The sequence below is a fragment of the Chiloscyllium plagiosum genome, unplaced genomic scaffold (assembly GCF_037043375.1).
Source record: "Chiloscyllium plagiosum isolate Xiang-an unplaced genomic scaffold, Cpla_swu_hap1 HiC_scaffold_15, whole genome shotgun sequence".
Lineage (NCBI taxonomy): Eukaryota > Metazoa > Chordata > Chondrichthyes > Orectolobiformes > Hemiscylliidae > Chiloscyllium > Chiloscyllium plagiosum.
This window is the reverse complement of record NW_028270153.1, coordinates 27,937,497-27,955,408: the sequence shown is the minus strand read 5'-3', so window position 1 is coordinate 27,955,408 and position 17,912 is coordinate 27,937,497. Positions and strand designations below refer to the sequence as shown.

Genomic DNA, 17,912 nt, shown 5'->3' with positions numbered 1-17,912 from the left:
AAAGGTAATGATAATAGTCTGACTCTCACTTGGTCTACAGACAGCTTCTCAAAACTGTAGGCTAAAAGAATTGACAGCAAATCTATACTATTTTTGAAAGGTTTGCCACAAACTTCAATCAGCCAATGAACTCTCATATAAGACCTACAATCAAGGTTAGACAATCAAGAGACATTCAACAACCTGTAAGGCCAAAAATGCATAATGGCAGATGAAGGCTGACATACATTTCATGTTACACATAACATGCAACGTATTCTTTTGAATGTTCTGACTACCAGACAGTGATAATTCAACACAAGGTTAAATGTGACAGATCTAGTTTATTATTGCAAATGTATATCTCCTCCGTAAGGGACCTGATTGTTTTTGATTAATATAGCTGCAAACATTTTGCTCTTTGCACCTGTAATTATTTGCATTTGATATGGCACCTTATGAAATGATAATGACATGAATACAATATATATGCAAATATCAGAGCAATTTTACTGAACCAAGGCAATGGAAGTTTCCACACACCAACAAACTATATTACTCCACTGGACTTTCAATAACACGTCCTATTGCTTTTATCTAACTTGCACTTCTGTGGTTTTAATAAGAACACATTAACAATGGCTCACCTTTCACAATTAGTTCTGCATAGTTGGACACTCCTGAGCCTCCTTCTGAGCGGATCACACATCTATATTTGCTTGTAGTCTTCTGTGATGTATCTGCCACACTGACAGTGGCAGAAAAACGCCTGTGGTTAACCACCCTTGTCACCATCAATGCTGTATCCTTTCCATTCCATTGCTGTACAAAACAAAATACATCTTAATTAGAAAATGCATCAATTTTTAGGTAAATTCTGATTGAATAATTATGAATTATTAATTGGTTTCAGCGTTGTGGTTCGAAGTATCCATATTCTAGTGTAATTTGCTTGCGTATCTTCTTAATTAGGGTTGTGTCTGATTACAGAACCGTACAAGCTTACAGCTCAAATTCTAGCTGTTCAACCTCTCACGTTGCTTCACTTTCTCCCCATAGACTTGTAGAATTATGTTTTAAAGATTTGTTCAATTTCCCTCGAAAACATAAAATGATTTCTGTTTCAACTCTTTATCACTGACTCCTTAGCCATCGGAAAGAACTTTCCTATTCCTTATTTTTAAATATCTGCATCATTTTCATTCTTTCGCTTTGCTCCAGTGGAAATACTGGTTGTGTATTACACCTTTCCTCATTGGTATAACTTACCATCCCTGTTGTCATCCTACTGAATCTATCCTCTCTATGTCTTTAATATTCTTTTGCTAATCAATTTTCCAAAGCTGCACATAGTTCTTTTACTTTGGCAAAACCTAATGTTCTGAGTCATTCCAGCTTTACTTCTTAATCTTATAACCTATTCCTGACCAGCTTCATTTCTAAAACTTAAAAATATTTCCTGACTGTTTGGCTTTTGTGAGCAACTGTGTTGAAGACTACAAACAACTTAAGAAAGACAAGGAGGCATAGTTCACCACAATCACATGGGATGCATATCTGACTTAACACATTGGTGCAATCGTTTGAGTAATCTAATTTTGAGGGATTTAAACATGAGTCTAATGCTTCTTGATGATCATTGGAAATGCTGAATCTGATGCTGAACAGACAGAAAAGGATCCAATTACTTGGATGTGCTTAAAGGTTTCTGACTTTCAATGTAGAAGAACTCCCTCTTTGCAGGGATTCATGTAGAGACCAGCAGAAAGAGACAGCGAGATGATATATCCACTTTCTCCAACACTGTAAATGTTTAAATGTCTGTTCTGAATATCAGTGAATGAGTAAACAGGTGAGTGGATGAATGAATGGGTAGAATGATATGGTGGGTGAAATGAGTGGGATAAGTGGATAGGGTGACTGAGATACATTAGTAGGTGGTTAGAGAGGCAAGTAGGTGTGGCGGTAGGATGGAAGGTGGGTAGATGTCTAAGGGGGTGAATTAATGGCTGAGATGGCAAGTTAGTTCATGGCAGATGGGAAGGTGGATAGGTAGGTAGGTTGGGGAGGGTTGTCAGGTTACTGACTAGTCAGGTCATTTTGAGGGATACCAAGGTGGTGGGGGCCAGTTAGGTCAGGTTGGGACACAGTTGGTTGAAGGAGACTCAGAGTGTTGGGTATTATTTGCAGGTGCTCAAGAGTTAGGTCATGGGGAGTAATTGCATTGGATTGGGGGGGGGGGGGGTTGGGAGGTTGGTCCAACAGGTTGTTTAAGGCTCAGTAGAAATTTAAGTGTTGGGGTATAACAGTGTTCAGACCCCTAAGTAATTCTATGAGAGTTCATGGATTTTTCTACAAGAAGTCTTTATTTACAGCTTGATCCATACACACATCACCTTCACAATGGGCTGGACATTCCTTCTCCCATCCAGCTTTTATTACTTTATCAAGTGGCTCTGACACCATTATGAAATTTCCATTTTGCACATTGGTCTCTTTAATCTACAGGACAGCAAACAGGGGATCAGTGAGATGATGGTGAGAGGCAGTTTGATAGTTATAGAGTTTGATTAGTTTCTTTCTGCCTAATATTTCCTGGATAAGTAAGTCTGCTCATCAGCCTGTCGAAACTCTTCTCGATTTCTTTGTTACCTCTCAGTTGTAGAAACTCGAGGTGAATGTCCACATCTTTATTTGCACCAAGTCTAATTCTCCCCTCAACAGTATGTTCTCTGACCATATTGGCTTCAGACTAAGCAATGTCTCAATTTTAAAATTCTGAACCTCATTTACAAGTTTCAAGATCTTCATTTTCAAAATCTCCCAATATCCCATCTTTGTAATCTCTCCAGCCCCACAACTCTCTCTGACATTTGCATTTCTCTAATTCTGCTTTCTTGAGAATCTCCAATTTTAATTGCTCCTCAATGAATGTGAAGGCTGTAAATTCTGGGATGTGCTTGCTAAACCCCATTCAATACCTAATTCCTTTTCTGTATTTTGGAAGCTCTATCTATTTTTATTAACTGTCCTAACGTCAATTTTGCTTTATAATACTCTGGGCTGAAGCACTTTTGGAGGTTTTATTTTGCAGATTTTTAAAATTACATATAAAAGTAAAATTCAAATTGTTGTTACTACTCTGTTGTGTGGCAAAAATGGTTAGTTAATTTTTACATGTGATTACAAACTATAGGGGTGCTGGTGGCATAGTAATATTGTCATTTGGCTCATAATCCAGAACCACATATCTCTGGGGACATGGCTTCAAAACCCACCGCAGCAGGGGGGTGAAGTCTGAATCCAATAAAATCTGATATATTAAAACAAAAGCTTATCTAATGGTGATGCCGCAACCAACAGATTGGATCTAAGCTCTGCAATCCTGCTTCACTTAATTGTGAAGAGTGGAGGACAATCAAATAACTCACTCGAGGAGGTGGCTCCAGAAACATCCCCATTCTCAATAATGGGTGAGCCCAGCACATCAATGCAATAGACAAGGCTGTTGTATTTACAATAATCTTCAGCCAGAAGTGTTGAGTAGATGAACCATCTTGGCCTCCTCCAGTCATCTCCAGCATCACAGATGCCAGACTTCAAAGAATTCAATTCACTCCACTTGATAGAGAAACAGTTGAAGGTACTGGATACTGCAAAGACTAAGGGGGCCTGATAACACTCATTACTGAAGACTTCTGCTCCAGAACTTGCAGTGTCCCATACCAAGCATTTCTATTAGAACACTGACATCGACCTGACAATGTGAAACAATTACCCAGTTATGTTCTACACAATACACAATAAGCAGGAGAAATCTAGCCTGGTCAGTTACCACCCAATGAATCTCATCGCAGTCAGCAGTAAAGTGATGGAAGGTGTCATCTATACTGTTATCAAGCAGCACTGCTTGACCACTGCCATCCAGAGAACAAAGGCAGCTAATACATGGGAACTTCCTTGCAACTTCCCCTCCAAGTTACTCTCTATGACATCTGCTTACTTGGAAATATATCATAGTTACTTCACTGTTGTTGGGTCAAAATGGTGGCATTCCCTCCCTAATGGCATTGTGGGTAGACTTACATCAAATGGACTCAACAGTTCCAGAAGATGGTTCACCACAATCTTCTCAAAAGCAGCTCAGCTCAGTGCCGGACCAGCCAGGAATGCCCATCTCTCATGAGTAATGAATTTTAAAAATCAAAATTTTAAGGCACAGATGACTAAAACTACAACTGCTAAAAGTTAAGACTAAGATATGTAATGGGTTGGTTGGATGGGTTGGTTCTGAGCCAGTCAGGTTTAGTCAAATGTATATTGTGATTTTACCTCTACAATGCAAATACAGAAATTTAAAAGACTGCCATCTCAGAATGAAAACCAATTAATTAACCAACTGGCCATCTGAATGACTGCAGCAAATAATGGCTAAGACAGTTGTTCCTTTAGAATCACAGTACAAACATCTACCTGGCAAACTGCCCACTATGTCCTGTACACAAAAAAAGGACAAATCCAACCTGGTTAATTACCACCCTATCAGTGTGTTTTCGAACATCAGTGAAGTGATGGATGGCTATCAAGCAGCGTTTGCTTAGCAATAACTTGCTCACAGATTCTTAGTTTGGGTTCTGACAGGGCCACTCAGCTCTTGACTGCATTAGAGATTTGGTTCAGATATGGACAAACAAGCTGAACTCGAGAGGGAAGATGAGAATGACTGCCCTTGACAGCAAGGCCATATCTGACACAGCGTAGCATCAAGGAGCTCTAGAAAACTAGTCAATGGAAATAGGGAGGGGTTACTCTACTGTTGGAGTCATACATGACACAAAGGAAGATGGTCATGGTTATTGGATGTTAGTTATTCCTGTCCCAGGACATATGGACAGGAGTGTCTCAGTTTTTATTTTAATTTAACCTATTTTTCTAACCAACTTGTTCAGAGATGTTATTACACACCTCTGGAGCAGGTGGGACTTGAATCCGGGCGTCTTTCTCCAGGGACACCATCATTGCACCACAAAAGGGCATTAGTTTCTCAAGTGTTATGACATAGGCCAAACCAATGTCAACTGTTTTGTCAATATTACATCATAGGGTCAGAAGTATTCACTGATGATTGTCCAATGCTCAACATTTTTTGTGATGCCAAAGATACTGAAAGATGCCATGATGAAATGCAGCAAGACCTGAATGATTTCTAGGTTTGGACTGAAAGTTCACAAATACCATTGATGGCAGACAACTGCCGTGCAATGACCATCTCCAATTAGAGAGAATGTAACCATTGCCCCTTGATATTTAATGGGATTATCTACTAACAACATCTGAGGGGTTACCACTGATCAGAAACTGAACAGGACCAACCACAATAATATAGCGGCTTCAAAAGCAAGTCAGACCCCAGGAATAATGCAGCAAGTAACTCCTCTGTTGAATCTCTAAAACCTGTCCACTGTCGACAAAGCACAAGTTAAGAGGGTGATAGAATACTGTCCACTTGTCTGGATAGATGCAGCGCCAACAACCCTCAAGAAAATTGACACCATCCAGGACAAAGCTGACCACTCCATTGGCATCATGTCCACAAAAACTCATGCCCTCCACTGAAGCACAATAGCAGCTGTGTGTACCAGCTACAAGGTGCACGGCAGAAATTCACCAAGTCTTCTTACATTTCAAACCCACAACCACTACAACTACTACTATCTAGAAATACAAGTACAGCAGATACACAAGAACACCAACAACAGCAAGCTCCCTTCCATGCCACTCACCATTCTGACCTGGAAATGTAGCACTGTGTCAGAATCCTGGAAGGAGAAAGTGAGGTCTGCAGATGCTGGAGATCAGAGATGGAAATGTGTTGCTGGAAAAGCGCAGCAGGTCAGGCAGCATCTAGGGAACAGGAGAATCGACGATTCGGGCATTAGCCCTTCTTCAGGAATGAGGAAAGTTGGTCCAGCAGGCTAAGATAAAAGATAGGGAGGAGGAACTTGGGGGAGGGGCGTCGGAAATGTGACAGGTGGAAAGAGGTCAAGGTGAGGATGAATGGTCAGACTGGGGTGGGGGCGGAGAGGTCGGGAAGAAGATTGCAGGTTAGGAAGGCGGTGCTGAATTTGATGGATTTGACTGGGGAGGGGAAATGAGGAAACTGGTGAAATCCGAGTTCATCCCTTGTGGTTGGAGGGTTGACTGGGGAGGGGAAAGGAGGAAACTGGTGAAATCCGAGTTCATCCCTTGTGGTTGGAGGCAACTACACTGGCCCCACCCCCCACCTTTTCCTCCGCTACATCGATGACTGTATCGGCGCCGCCTCGTGCTCCCACGAGGAGGTTGAACAGTTCATCCACTTCACCAATACCTTCCACCCCGACCTCAAATTCACCTGGACAGTCTCAGATTCCTCCCTCCCCTTCCTCGACCTTTCTATTTCTATCTCAGGCGACCGAATCAACACGGACATCTACTACAAACCAACCGACTCCCACAGCTACCTGGACTACACCTCCTCCCATCCTGCCCCCTGTAAAAACGCCATCCCATTCTCCCAATTCCTTCGACTCCGCCGCATCTGCTCCCAGGAGGACCAGTTCCAAAAACACACATCCCAGATGGCCTCCTTCTTCAAGGACCGCAATTTCCCCCCCGACGTGGTCGACGATGCCCTCCACCGCATCTCTTCCACTTCCCGATCCTCCGCCCTTGAACCCCGCCCCTCCAACCACCACCAGGACAGAACCCCACTGGTCCTCACCTACCACCCCACTAACCTCCATGTACAGCGCATCATCCGCCGCCATTTCCGCCACCTCCAAACGGACCCCACCACCAAGGATATATTTCCCTCCCCTCCCCTATCAGCATTCCGTAAAGACCACTCCCTCCGTGACTCCCTTGTCAGATCCACACCCCCCACCAACCCAACCTCCACTCCCAGCACCTTCCCCTGCAACCGCAGGAGGTGCAAGACTTGCGCCCACACCTCCCCCCTCACCTCCCTCCAAGGCCCCAAAGGAAACTTCCATATCCGCCACAGATTCACCTGTACCTCCACACATATCATCTATTGCATCCTTTGCACCCGATGTGGCCTCCTCTATATTGGGGAGACAGGCCGCCTACTTGCGGAGCGTTTCAGAGAACACCTCTGGGACACCCGGACCAACCAACCCAACCACCCTGTAGCTCAACATTTCAATTCCCCCTCCCACTCCACCAAGGATATGCAGGTCTTTGGACTCCTCCATCGTCAGACCACAGCAAAACGACGGTTGGAGGAAGAACGCCTCATCTTCCGGCTAGGAACCCTCCAACCACAAGGGATGAACTCGGATTTCACCAGTTTCCTCATTTCCCCTCCCCAGTCAAATCCATCAAATTCAGCACCGCCTTCCTAACCTGCAATCTTCTTCCCGACCTCTCCGCCCCCACCCCAGTCTGACCTATTACCCTCACCTTGACCTCTTTCCACCTATCACATTTCCGACGCCCCTCCCCCAAGTCCCTCCTCCTTATCTTTTATCTTAGCCTGCTGGACCAACTTTCCTCATTCCTGAAGAAGGGCTAATGCCCGAAACGTCGATTCTCCTGTTCCCTAGATGCTGCCTGACCTGCTGCGCTTTTCCAGCAACACATTTCCATCTCAGAATCCTGGAAGTCCATCCTCAATGGCATTGTGGGTCTCCTTAGATTAAACAGACTGCAGTGATTCAAGAAGGCAACTCACCATCACCTTCTCGAGGAGATTAGGGATGGGTAATGAATCCTGGCCCTGCTAGTGAAGCTTACATCCCAGCACTGAATAAAATAAAGTACAGATTTGAAGAAACATATATGGGAGGGCTAAGAGAGAACTCTAGGTCTCAAGGTTAAGACATTGAAAAACATAAACCCTGGGACTAGATTCATCTAAGGACTCGTAATAGATATTTTAGGACAAATTTAAACAAGGATGCAGTGACACAAGATGTCTAACTTTAGTGCAAAGCAGTGTCTGCTTCACACCAATGTTCAATTTGTGTAGTGTAATTGTCAAGTAAAGGTCTGATTGAAACCATGCAAAACCGACTCAACCTCTTTCTGTTCTGATGTTAGATCAGAGGTTGATTGAGGATTTAGGCTCCATTTATATAAATGTATTAGTGTGAATCCATCTCAAGGAATACTATTATCACAATTGCACTATAAATGGATTCATTAACTCAATGCAACACTGATGCAGGAAAATTTAGCTTGACCTTTGCCGAAACAGAAAAACTTCCATAGCACAACATTTACATTGTTAAAGATTGCAAATTTGACAGGTTTATTCCTGTAAAGATGTCAAATTTTGCAGAAGATACCTAATTAGCTGAGTTGATACATGTTGGACACAAGTTCTTCTTGAAAGGTAATCAGAAATAATGACCTGATCTAGCAAAAAGTTGTAATGAGTCGACATAAAAATCTTTTGCTTATTAGACGGAGTGCACAAACTCCGTGAACATCATAAAAATAGAATCTTTGACCCTGGACTTTGATTGAATATCAGAACGGTGATACATATAGACAGGGGATTGCTGCCAGCATTTCTCTTTCCTTGATTGAGTCAAAGAGTCTATTTAATTTACAGCAGTAGAGGAATGACCACTGAATCTTAATGAGTTGAGGCTCTTGTCTTAAGTTGTAGTTTATTGATGGTAGGAATTAGTTTCATTTTCCTGTTAGATACTTTTGGTAAGATCACTGGGGGACTTAGATGACAATCTGTCACCTTTTGAGATCCAAAGCTATTAACCCCACCCAAGACTGTTTGACATCATCAGATGAACACAGTCTCCCACATTAACCCGTTCAGAACTATTACTGAATACAACAGTAATTGGCAAGGATGGCAGAAAACTAAAACTGGGATTTTTGAAATGGCATTGGAGAAAATCAGAGACACCTTGGGTCAAAGGTTTACTGACATGACCAGCAGAGAGTAGGAGGAACCTAAGTCATATGTAATGTTGTTGACTGTTTTCCTGTGCAAATCTAAGATGGACTAATAAACTAGGCTTACATTCAGGCAAAGAAGTGAATTCTGCAGACATGCAAATATATTTGTTGGGCTTAGTAGGGGGTAATCTTAAGAGGTGGATGGTCAGACAACATTTGAGATGATTAATATTTTGGACCACTGTTTCTCTGGGAAGTTGAGAGTGTGGATCCTCAGACAAGGTTGGTTGGAGGGATAATTACTATTGAGCGGAGTTCTGTTTGGATGTATCACTACCAAAGGGGTAGCCATGGGCACATGTATGGGCCCCAGCTATGCCTGTCTCTTTGTTAGCTACGTAGAACAGTTGATCTTCCGTAATTACACCGGCACCACTCCCCACCTCTTCCTCCGCTACATTGATGACTGCACTGGCGCCACCTCGTGCTCCTGCGAGGAGGTTGAGCAATTCATCAACTTCACCAACACATTCCACCCTGACCTTAAATTTACCTGGACCATCTCTGACACTTCCCTCCCCTTCCTGGACTTCTCCATCTCCATTAATACGACCGACTTGACACTGACATTTTTTACAAACCCACCGACTCCCACAGCTACCTGGATTACACCTCTTCCCACCCTCTCTCTTGCAAAAATGCCATCCCGTATTCCCAATTCCTCCGCCTCCGCCGTATCTGCTCCCAGGAGGACCAGTTCCACCATAGAACACACCAGATGGCCTCCTTCTTTAGAGACCGCAATTTCCTTTCCCACGTGGTTAAAGATGCCCTCCAACGCATCTCGTCCACATCCCGCACCTCCGCCCTCAGGCCCCACCCCTCCAACCGTAACAAGGACAGAACGCCCCTGGTGCTCACCTTCCACCCTACAAACCTCCACATAAACCAAATCATCCGCCGACATTTCCGCCACCTCCAAAAAGACCCCACCACCAGGGATATATTTCCCTCCCCACCCCTTTCCGCCTTCCGCAAAGACCGTTCCCTCTGTGACTACCTGGTCAGGTCCACGCCCCCCTACGACCCACCCTCCCATCCTGGCACTTTCCCCTGCCACCGCAGGAACTGTAAAACCTGTGCCCACACCTCCTCTCTCACCTCTATCCAAGGCCCTAAAGGAGCCTTCCACATCCATTAAAGTTTTACCTGCACATCCACTAATATCATTTATTGTATCCCGATGCGGTCTCCTCTACATTGGGGAGACTGGGCGCCTCCTAGCAGAGCGCTTTAGGGAACATCTCCGAGACACCCGCACCAATCAACCAAACCGCCCCGTGGCCCAACATTTCAACTCCCCCTCCCACTCTGCCGAGGACATGGAGGTCCTGGGCCTCCTTCACCGCCACTCCCTCACCACCAGACACCTGGAGAAAGAACGCCTCATCTTCTGCCTCGGAACACTTCAACCCCAGGGCATCAATGTGGACTTCAACAGCTTCCTCATTTCCCCTTCCCCCACCTCATCCTAGTTTCAAACTTCCAGCCCGCACTGTCCCCTTGACCTGTCTGGACTTGTCCGACCTGCCTAGCTCCTTTTCCACCTATCCACTCCACCCTCTCCTCCCTGACCTATCACCTTCATCTCCTCCCCCACTCACCCATTGTACTCTATGCTACTTTCTCCCCACCCCCACCCTCCTCTAGCTTATCTCTCCACGCTTCAGGCTCTCTGCCTTTATTCCTGATGAAGGGCTTTTGCCCGAAACGTCGATTTTGCTGCTCGTCGGATGCTGCCTGAATTGCTGTGCTCTTCCAGCACCACTGATCCAGAATCTGGTTTCCAGCATCTGCAGTCATTGTTTTTACCTTGTATCACTACCGAGGATGGAACTGTACCAATCAAGATCGGAGACAGTTACAGAGAGTGGTGAACTCGGCCTGGACAATCACAAAGGCCAACCTCCCATCTATAGAATTCATTTACCAAGCCCGCTGTCAAGGAAAGGCCACCTGCATTCTCAAAGATCCATCCCACCCTGGCAATGTTTTTCTACAACCTCTACCATCCGGGAGAAGGTACAGAAGCCTGAACACATGCACCAGCCGGTTTCAAAACAGTTTCTACCCTACTGTTGTTAGAATACTGAATGGACTCACAAACTCTTTACATTCACCTGTACCTGTGTTTTTGTTTTTGCCGCTGTTTACCTATTATTTACTTATCTATGCTACTTAACTCTGTAATCTGCCTGTATTGCTCACAAGACAAAGCTGCCTCGGTACACGTGACAATAGATTCAATTCAATTCAATTGAAGGACTGTAGCCTACTGGGAGTGATTGACACTATGGTAATCAAGGAACCAACCATTGGGGTTAGTATAATCAGGTGAATAGACACTGTTCTCTCTGGTCAGGATCGAGAGTCTCAAAGGCTGTTTTGCCTGTCTGGAGCATGGTTTCAGAATATCTCCTCTGGGCTCATAGGTACCAATGATATAGGTAGAAAGAGGTTGTGCTGAGGGAATATGAGCTGCAAGATACTAAACTAAAAAGCAGAAGCAAAAATTTAATAATGTCTGGATTTCTGCCTGAGCCACAAGCAAAACTGGCACAGGGTCAACAGGATTAAAGAGGTAAACGTGTGCTCAAAGATTGGCATGGGAGAAAAGGAATTGAATTCATGGGACAACAGCATCAGTTCCAGTGAAGGAGGGAGCTATTCTGATGGGATGGGTTCCACTTGAATCATGCTGGGACCAGCGTCCTGATGAATGGCTGTAGATAACCAGGGCTGTAGTTAGGGCTTTAAACTAAATTGTGGTTTGGTTGGGGTTGGGGACAGGGGGGGTTCAGTTGCAAGAAAATTAGAATATCAGAGGTAAAGGAGAAGGTAGGATTGTAAGTTAGTGACAGGGCAGATTGTTACAAGAAAACAGAACAAAAGTACAGATGTCATAGAGCATCAGGGAATAAGAATGTAAGGAAATCCAACAATAGAACAAGTTTTAAGACTTTGAATCTTAATGCCCCAAACATTTTGAATCAGGTTGACAAACTGACTGCGCAAATTGAAGTAAATTCATATGATGTCAGAACCATTATGGAAACATGGTTACAAGGAGATCAAATCTGGGAACCCTACATTCAGGAATATTTGACCTTTCGGGAGACAGGAGGGTGGGGTAGTACTGTTCATAAGAAATAAAAAGACGACATTTGTGAGAGATGATCTGAACTCAAAAGTTGTAGAGCACATTTTGGCCAAGGTAAAACAAAACAGTTTTATATAAGGTAAGATATACTTTCATTGGAGCAGTTCAAAGAAGTTCAATAGGATGATCCTTGGCATTGAGGGATTGCCTTATGAGCAAAGCTTGAACAGGTTGGGATTTTACTCCCACAGTTTAGAAGAATGAGAGGTGACCATATTGAAACCTACCGGATTCTTAAGGGGCTTGATAGGATAAATGCTGAAAGGATATTTCCTCTTGTGGGAAGGTCTAGGACCGGTGGGCATTGTCTCAAAATAAAGGGCTCCAATTTAAGAATGAGTTAAGGAGCAATTTTCTTTGTCTAAGATGGTTGAGAGCTGAGTGGGCAGAGCTGTGCAGCTCACCAGATAATTAAGACTGAGATAAAGAGATTCTTGATCAATTGGGGAATCAAGGTTTATGAGGAAAGAGCAGAAAAGGAGTATCGGATCAGCCATGATCTTACTGAGTGGTGTACCAGACTAGAGGGGCCAAACAGCCTACTCCTTTTTCTCTTTCTTATTATATCTCTTATTCCAGTTCCTTGATATCATGTACGGTCAGAAGGTGCCTTGATGTCAAGGGCAATCACTAAACTCACCTTTGAATTCAATTCTTTTGCATAAGTTTGGACTAAGGCTATAATGAAGTCAGAAGCTGACTATCCTGCCTGAACTTGAACTGAACATTCATGAGCAGATTATTGCTCAACTAGTGCTGGACAGTTCCAATTGCTAACAGAATGGACATGTTTGTTTTCATTTTGGGATCAAGGATTTAAGTAAAATAATTGCTTTCAAAAATTGAAGAAAATTCAATGGATGCATTTTTCCCAGCCTCTGAACAATGTGGGCTGTGGACAGAAAGTTGGGAAAATCACAGATTAGTCAGTTCACAGTTTCTTGAGGTTCTACTTTCCAACAAAGTGTTGAACAGCACAACAAGATTCTCATCAGATCATGGTGAGAGACCTATTTGTATGTATTAGCATGTATTAACATCTCATTAATAATTCATCTGACCTCATATTTATGCAGTTTCTCATTCTCCCATTCGCTGGATGACAACAAGTTCTGCGATGTATTTCGGAGCGGTTACCTGGCAACTCCAGCTCCCTGCTAGCTGCTCCAAACACCCAGTACCAACACATCAGGACATACTCATAGGCAGCGAGTGCACAGACCTTGGCATGTGACAAATACCAGCTTTAAAGCCTGCAATTCAACGCTGCATGTTAGAGCACATCAGCACCTCTCATTGCAATACTCCTGCCAGGACATCCCGTATGGAAGTGGGCACTCATTTTATGGAATTTATCAGGCTGCATTTCAACAATCCTCTCCAGCTCACCTTTATGCTTCAGTGTTCTCAGTATCCCTGCCCTGCCTTGTCTATTGGCTTTTTACTTCCACAGCATGAGTACCTCAGTCTTGTTGCCCTGCCTAGCACAGAGTGACGCAGCTCAACATATTTGTGAGCAGTTAATGGTGTCGACACATTATTGAATGGTACAGTGCAAATTTAATCTCATACCTGTAGCATGAACCAGCAGCATATGGGGAAAACACACTGCATACACCTCAACCAAATTGCCATGTCTCAACATTGATGGGGAGTAGTTTCCATCAATTCAACAGGAGATGCAGTCTGTCAGGAGGTCACAGCACAGTCAGTAAAGGGCATCTTATAATCACAGGCCAGAGTCTTCAGCATGGTCAATCATCTATGTTGGGTAACAAGAAGTGGTGGGCTATCTCACTACACACTGGGGAGTAGGCAACTGTAAGTCCTACAGGTCCAGTCAGAGGATTCTCATAACATCAGTCAGGGAGCTGCATGGAGATCATTAGCGGTCTGGTCAGTCATCAGTTGTCACTGTTTGTCCTTGTCAGTCAATCCTGAGGCTGAGCTGCATCAAGTCAAAGGAGTTCTCAGGAAACACTACTTTGATTGAAATGAGGGGCAAGTCTATATTTGAGATTAAATACAGCAGAGCTGCAGAAGAGAGACACAGTCAGTGAAGGTGGGAAGATTGAGATATAAACAGGTTGATGAGCTGCTATTGGTGGGAACCACAATGAAGGCCAAATATGTTAGGGAGTGTGCATCAAGATGGTTGGCAGGACTGAATTGGAGGGCCATTGCTTAGGGTAGGGGTTAGAGTCGCAGTTGCAACTCCACGTGGGAATCAGCAGCGATGGTCTGTCCGAGGAATTCCAGAAATTAAAAGGGGCATGGATGTTTGGAAGGCCCATTGATGACCAGGCTGAGCATGTGATTCACTGTTCAAGGTATAACCTCTGTTCTTTCCACATTCACTCAGCTCCGAAACACAAACTGTGAATGAGCAATGGCTGTGACCACACCTGGTATGTGTGGAGTCAAGTTCTATTTTGCTGTCTCAACCTGTAAACTCCATTTGGAGTGGTGGGACCCTTCAAGGGCAAACCAATCAATCTTGCACTCACAGAGGACAGGTTGAAGTCATATCTAACCATTAGTATTGTGCATGTGAAATGTCCAGCTGGTGTGGAGTGTAAATACTAGTCATAAGCAACATTGACCATGTCATTGGCCATTTCAGATTGAAGGTAGGCATCTCGGTGAGGCAGAACTAATCACAGAGGACCTTTTAAAATTGACACTAGTGGGCACAAAGCACAAAGATAATTGAAGATCTCAGGCAAGGTGTGAGTACTCATGCTGCACATAGAATCTCCCACCATCTCTTGGTAAATATGTCTGGTGCTGCATTCATTGGGGAATGGTCTCTATATCAAAGCTCCTTGTGGAGGCATTCCACGGCCCTCTTTCTTGGACAGCTCCTTGTCCTATGGTATAAAGGACTATGTCAAACCATCATTTGTACGTGATGTGAATGCTGACTGCATGCTTTATAAAGGACCTGTTCTGTTTGTTATGTTCTCCAGAATGGACTGTGAACAGAAAACGACTGATTGTCAATGTCAGTGCATGGTTGGCTTTCTAAAAGGGCAGTAGCACTAGAAATCTTGGGGTTTCTCAGCAGTGATGAGAATTTCTGTCCATGGCAAGTGAGGCAATCAAATGGATGGACTGCCATAGGATGGTGTGTGGTTAATGAGGGAAGCTTGGGAAGATAATGTGAGAAACTTGGTAAAGCCTCACAGAGAGAATCCTTGCATGAAACTGATCAAAAATGAGAGGAGATGTCTGATAATATTCAGTCCACAGTGGAACCCATTGAATTGAATTTTTTGTATTGAATTTTGAAATTGTATCAATGAGTGTTTATTGTTTAATAGTAACAACAATAAAGCCATAATTTACTTTCTATCAGCATGACTCCTGATGTATGCCCATAATGGTTACTGGGTGAGTTAGCATAGAAGAGGTAGAGAACAAAACAGAAAGATAGGGCAAAAGGTGATGCATAGGTGGTATATGAGTCGAAAATGAATGGATTAACAACTATGATAGTCCTTGTCGATGATTGGGAACATAGGGTATTAGGTGGTTTTGGAATGGGTAGATGGGCATAGGGTGACAATAGGGGTATGGATGCTGTGGGGGATGCGTATATGTGCATACATTGGCATGGAGCTCTGATGGATTGTTGGGGAATGTTTAGAGTATCAAACATGAGCATGAAATGAATGGTAGGATCTGGGGGTTGGTACTAGACCTTAGGTGACATGGGTTGGTTTGATGGAGTGTGAAAAGTCAGGAAATGGGTGAGAGCAGGAGAGATCTTGTTTCCATCTTTATTTTGTAATTGTTGATCACAGTGCCAGAGTGGAGGCTGGTTATCCATCTTGCATACCCGCCCCATTAGTTAGGAGCCAGAAGTCTCTTGGGCCGCTTAGCCCAAATTATATTCCAGCCATTTGCCCCCCCACCCCGCCCCCCCGCAGCCCCCTCCCCTCCACTAGACTGAAAATGCAAAGAATAGGTGGCCATTTTTAAAATTTGTGCTTGCAAAGCTGGAATTTCACTTGGCTCTAAGCACCCAACCTGGGAATGAAAATTAGGAACATTATTTCACTCGTGACCCATTTTGTAAGATTAAAATTTACTCCCTTAAAAAAACTTGCCCATTCCCCATCCCCTTCCTTACTATCCCAGGCCCTAAACATACCTTCCACATGAAGAAGTGATTTACTTGTACTTATTTCATCTAGCGACACCTTAATTTAGACATGTTTTAAATCCCTATTTCTATTTCATCCCAATTAGTAATCCCTTTGTATTTTGTACCATCTGTTTCCTTGAATCCTCCCTACTTCTGTCAAAATTATAAAATACAAAGTTTTCCAATCCCTTTCAGTTCTTAAGAAGTCATATTGGACTGGAAGTGTTCACTGTTTATCTCCAAATGGATGCTGCCAGACCTGCTGAGTTTCTCTAGCACTTTCTGTGTTTCTGTTAAAATTTTACTTTCCGAGCTGAGGCTTAAAGTTAAGGTTTACAAAGACAGTTGACAGGCAAATTAGAGACATGGAGACTGAATTTCAGAAGGCATGTTAATGGTAAGATGCTCTGAACATACATAAGGATATCATAGATGCAATTTCCACGATTTGCAAACAACTGTTTGACAAGTGGTGCATGGTTAATCTTGTACTTTTATAAAACTAGAAGCCTAAAATGGAGAGGTCATCAAACTTGCATCAATAAATTATCACCATTGTCACGTTGTGTCAGATGTTGCTCAGTTGGTAGCTCCTGAAAGCTTATGGGTTCAAGGACCTGAGATTAAAAATCAAGGCAGACACTCCAGCTGCACCATTCAAGGTGCCACCTTTCAGATGAGTTATTAAACCTAGGACCCATTTGTCCTCTTAAACACATATAAGACCTCACAGCATGATGCCAAAGAATAGTTGGAAAGTTATCCCTCACTGTACTGGACAGTATGTATTCCTTAATCGACATCACAAAAACCAAGTGTCCAGTTATTCTCACATTTCCCTTTGAGGGAACTTGCTGTGTGCAAATTAGTTGTCATGCATCTACATTTTCAGTCATGTGGAGGTGCTGGTGTTATACTGGGGTGACAAAGGATCCATTACACAAACAGTATTATTGGAGCTGCACTTTGTAACATCACAAATTCAAAAATGACATTTTGGACCGAAGGGCTCCTGATTGGTAAGTACTGGGAAAGCGGTTCTTGTTTCTTTCCTTCAATTTCCATTAGTTTTCATACCCATACATTTTTACAGTAGTAGTATTTAGGTGAGTGGAAGAATAGCATAGATATTGATTAGATTCCCTACAGTATGGAAACAGGCTCTTCAGCCCAACAAGTGCACACTGATCCTCTGAAGAGTAACACACCCAGACCCATTCCCTTACCCTCTACTTGGCAATTTAGCATGGCCAATTCACTTGACCTGCACATCTTTGAATTGTGGGAGGACACCAGAGCACCTGGAGGAAGCCACACAGACATGGGGAGAATGTGCAAACTCCATACAGATAGTTTCCTGGGACAGGAATTGAACGCAGATCCCTGGCGCTGTCAGGCAGCAATACTAACTACTGCCCCACCATGCCACCCAATGCATTTAGAGTAGTACCTAGACCAGGGGTGGGGAACCTGCGGTCTTAAGGCTGCATGCAACCTTCTAGGCCATTGTGTGTGGTCTTTTGAATGAATACAAATTTTGCAGAACAAATCTTTTATTTTTTATTAATATGTTTTTTTCAGTCCTTTATTATTTTTATTTTAATGTTAAAATGAATGTATTTAAAATACCAGAGA

At 43.4% G+C, this 17,912-nt stretch overlaps 1 protein-coding gene across 7 annotated transcripts in view; it reads right to left on the bottom strand.

Annotated features, from left to right (window-relative positions):
* ptprt (protein tyrosine phosphatase receptor type T) overlaps positions 1–17,912 on the bottom strand; it is a 1,424,809-nt gene that overhangs the window by 799,063 nt on the left and 607,834 nt on the right. For all 7 annotated transcript variants that reach the window (XM_043710562.2, XM_043710557.2, XM_043710558.2 and 4 more), the window contains one exon: positions 627–801. In XM_043710562.2, coding sequence (XP_043566497.1) covers positions 627–801 — 175 coding nt within the window. The remainder of the gene's footprint in view (positions 1–626; positions 802–17,912) is intronic.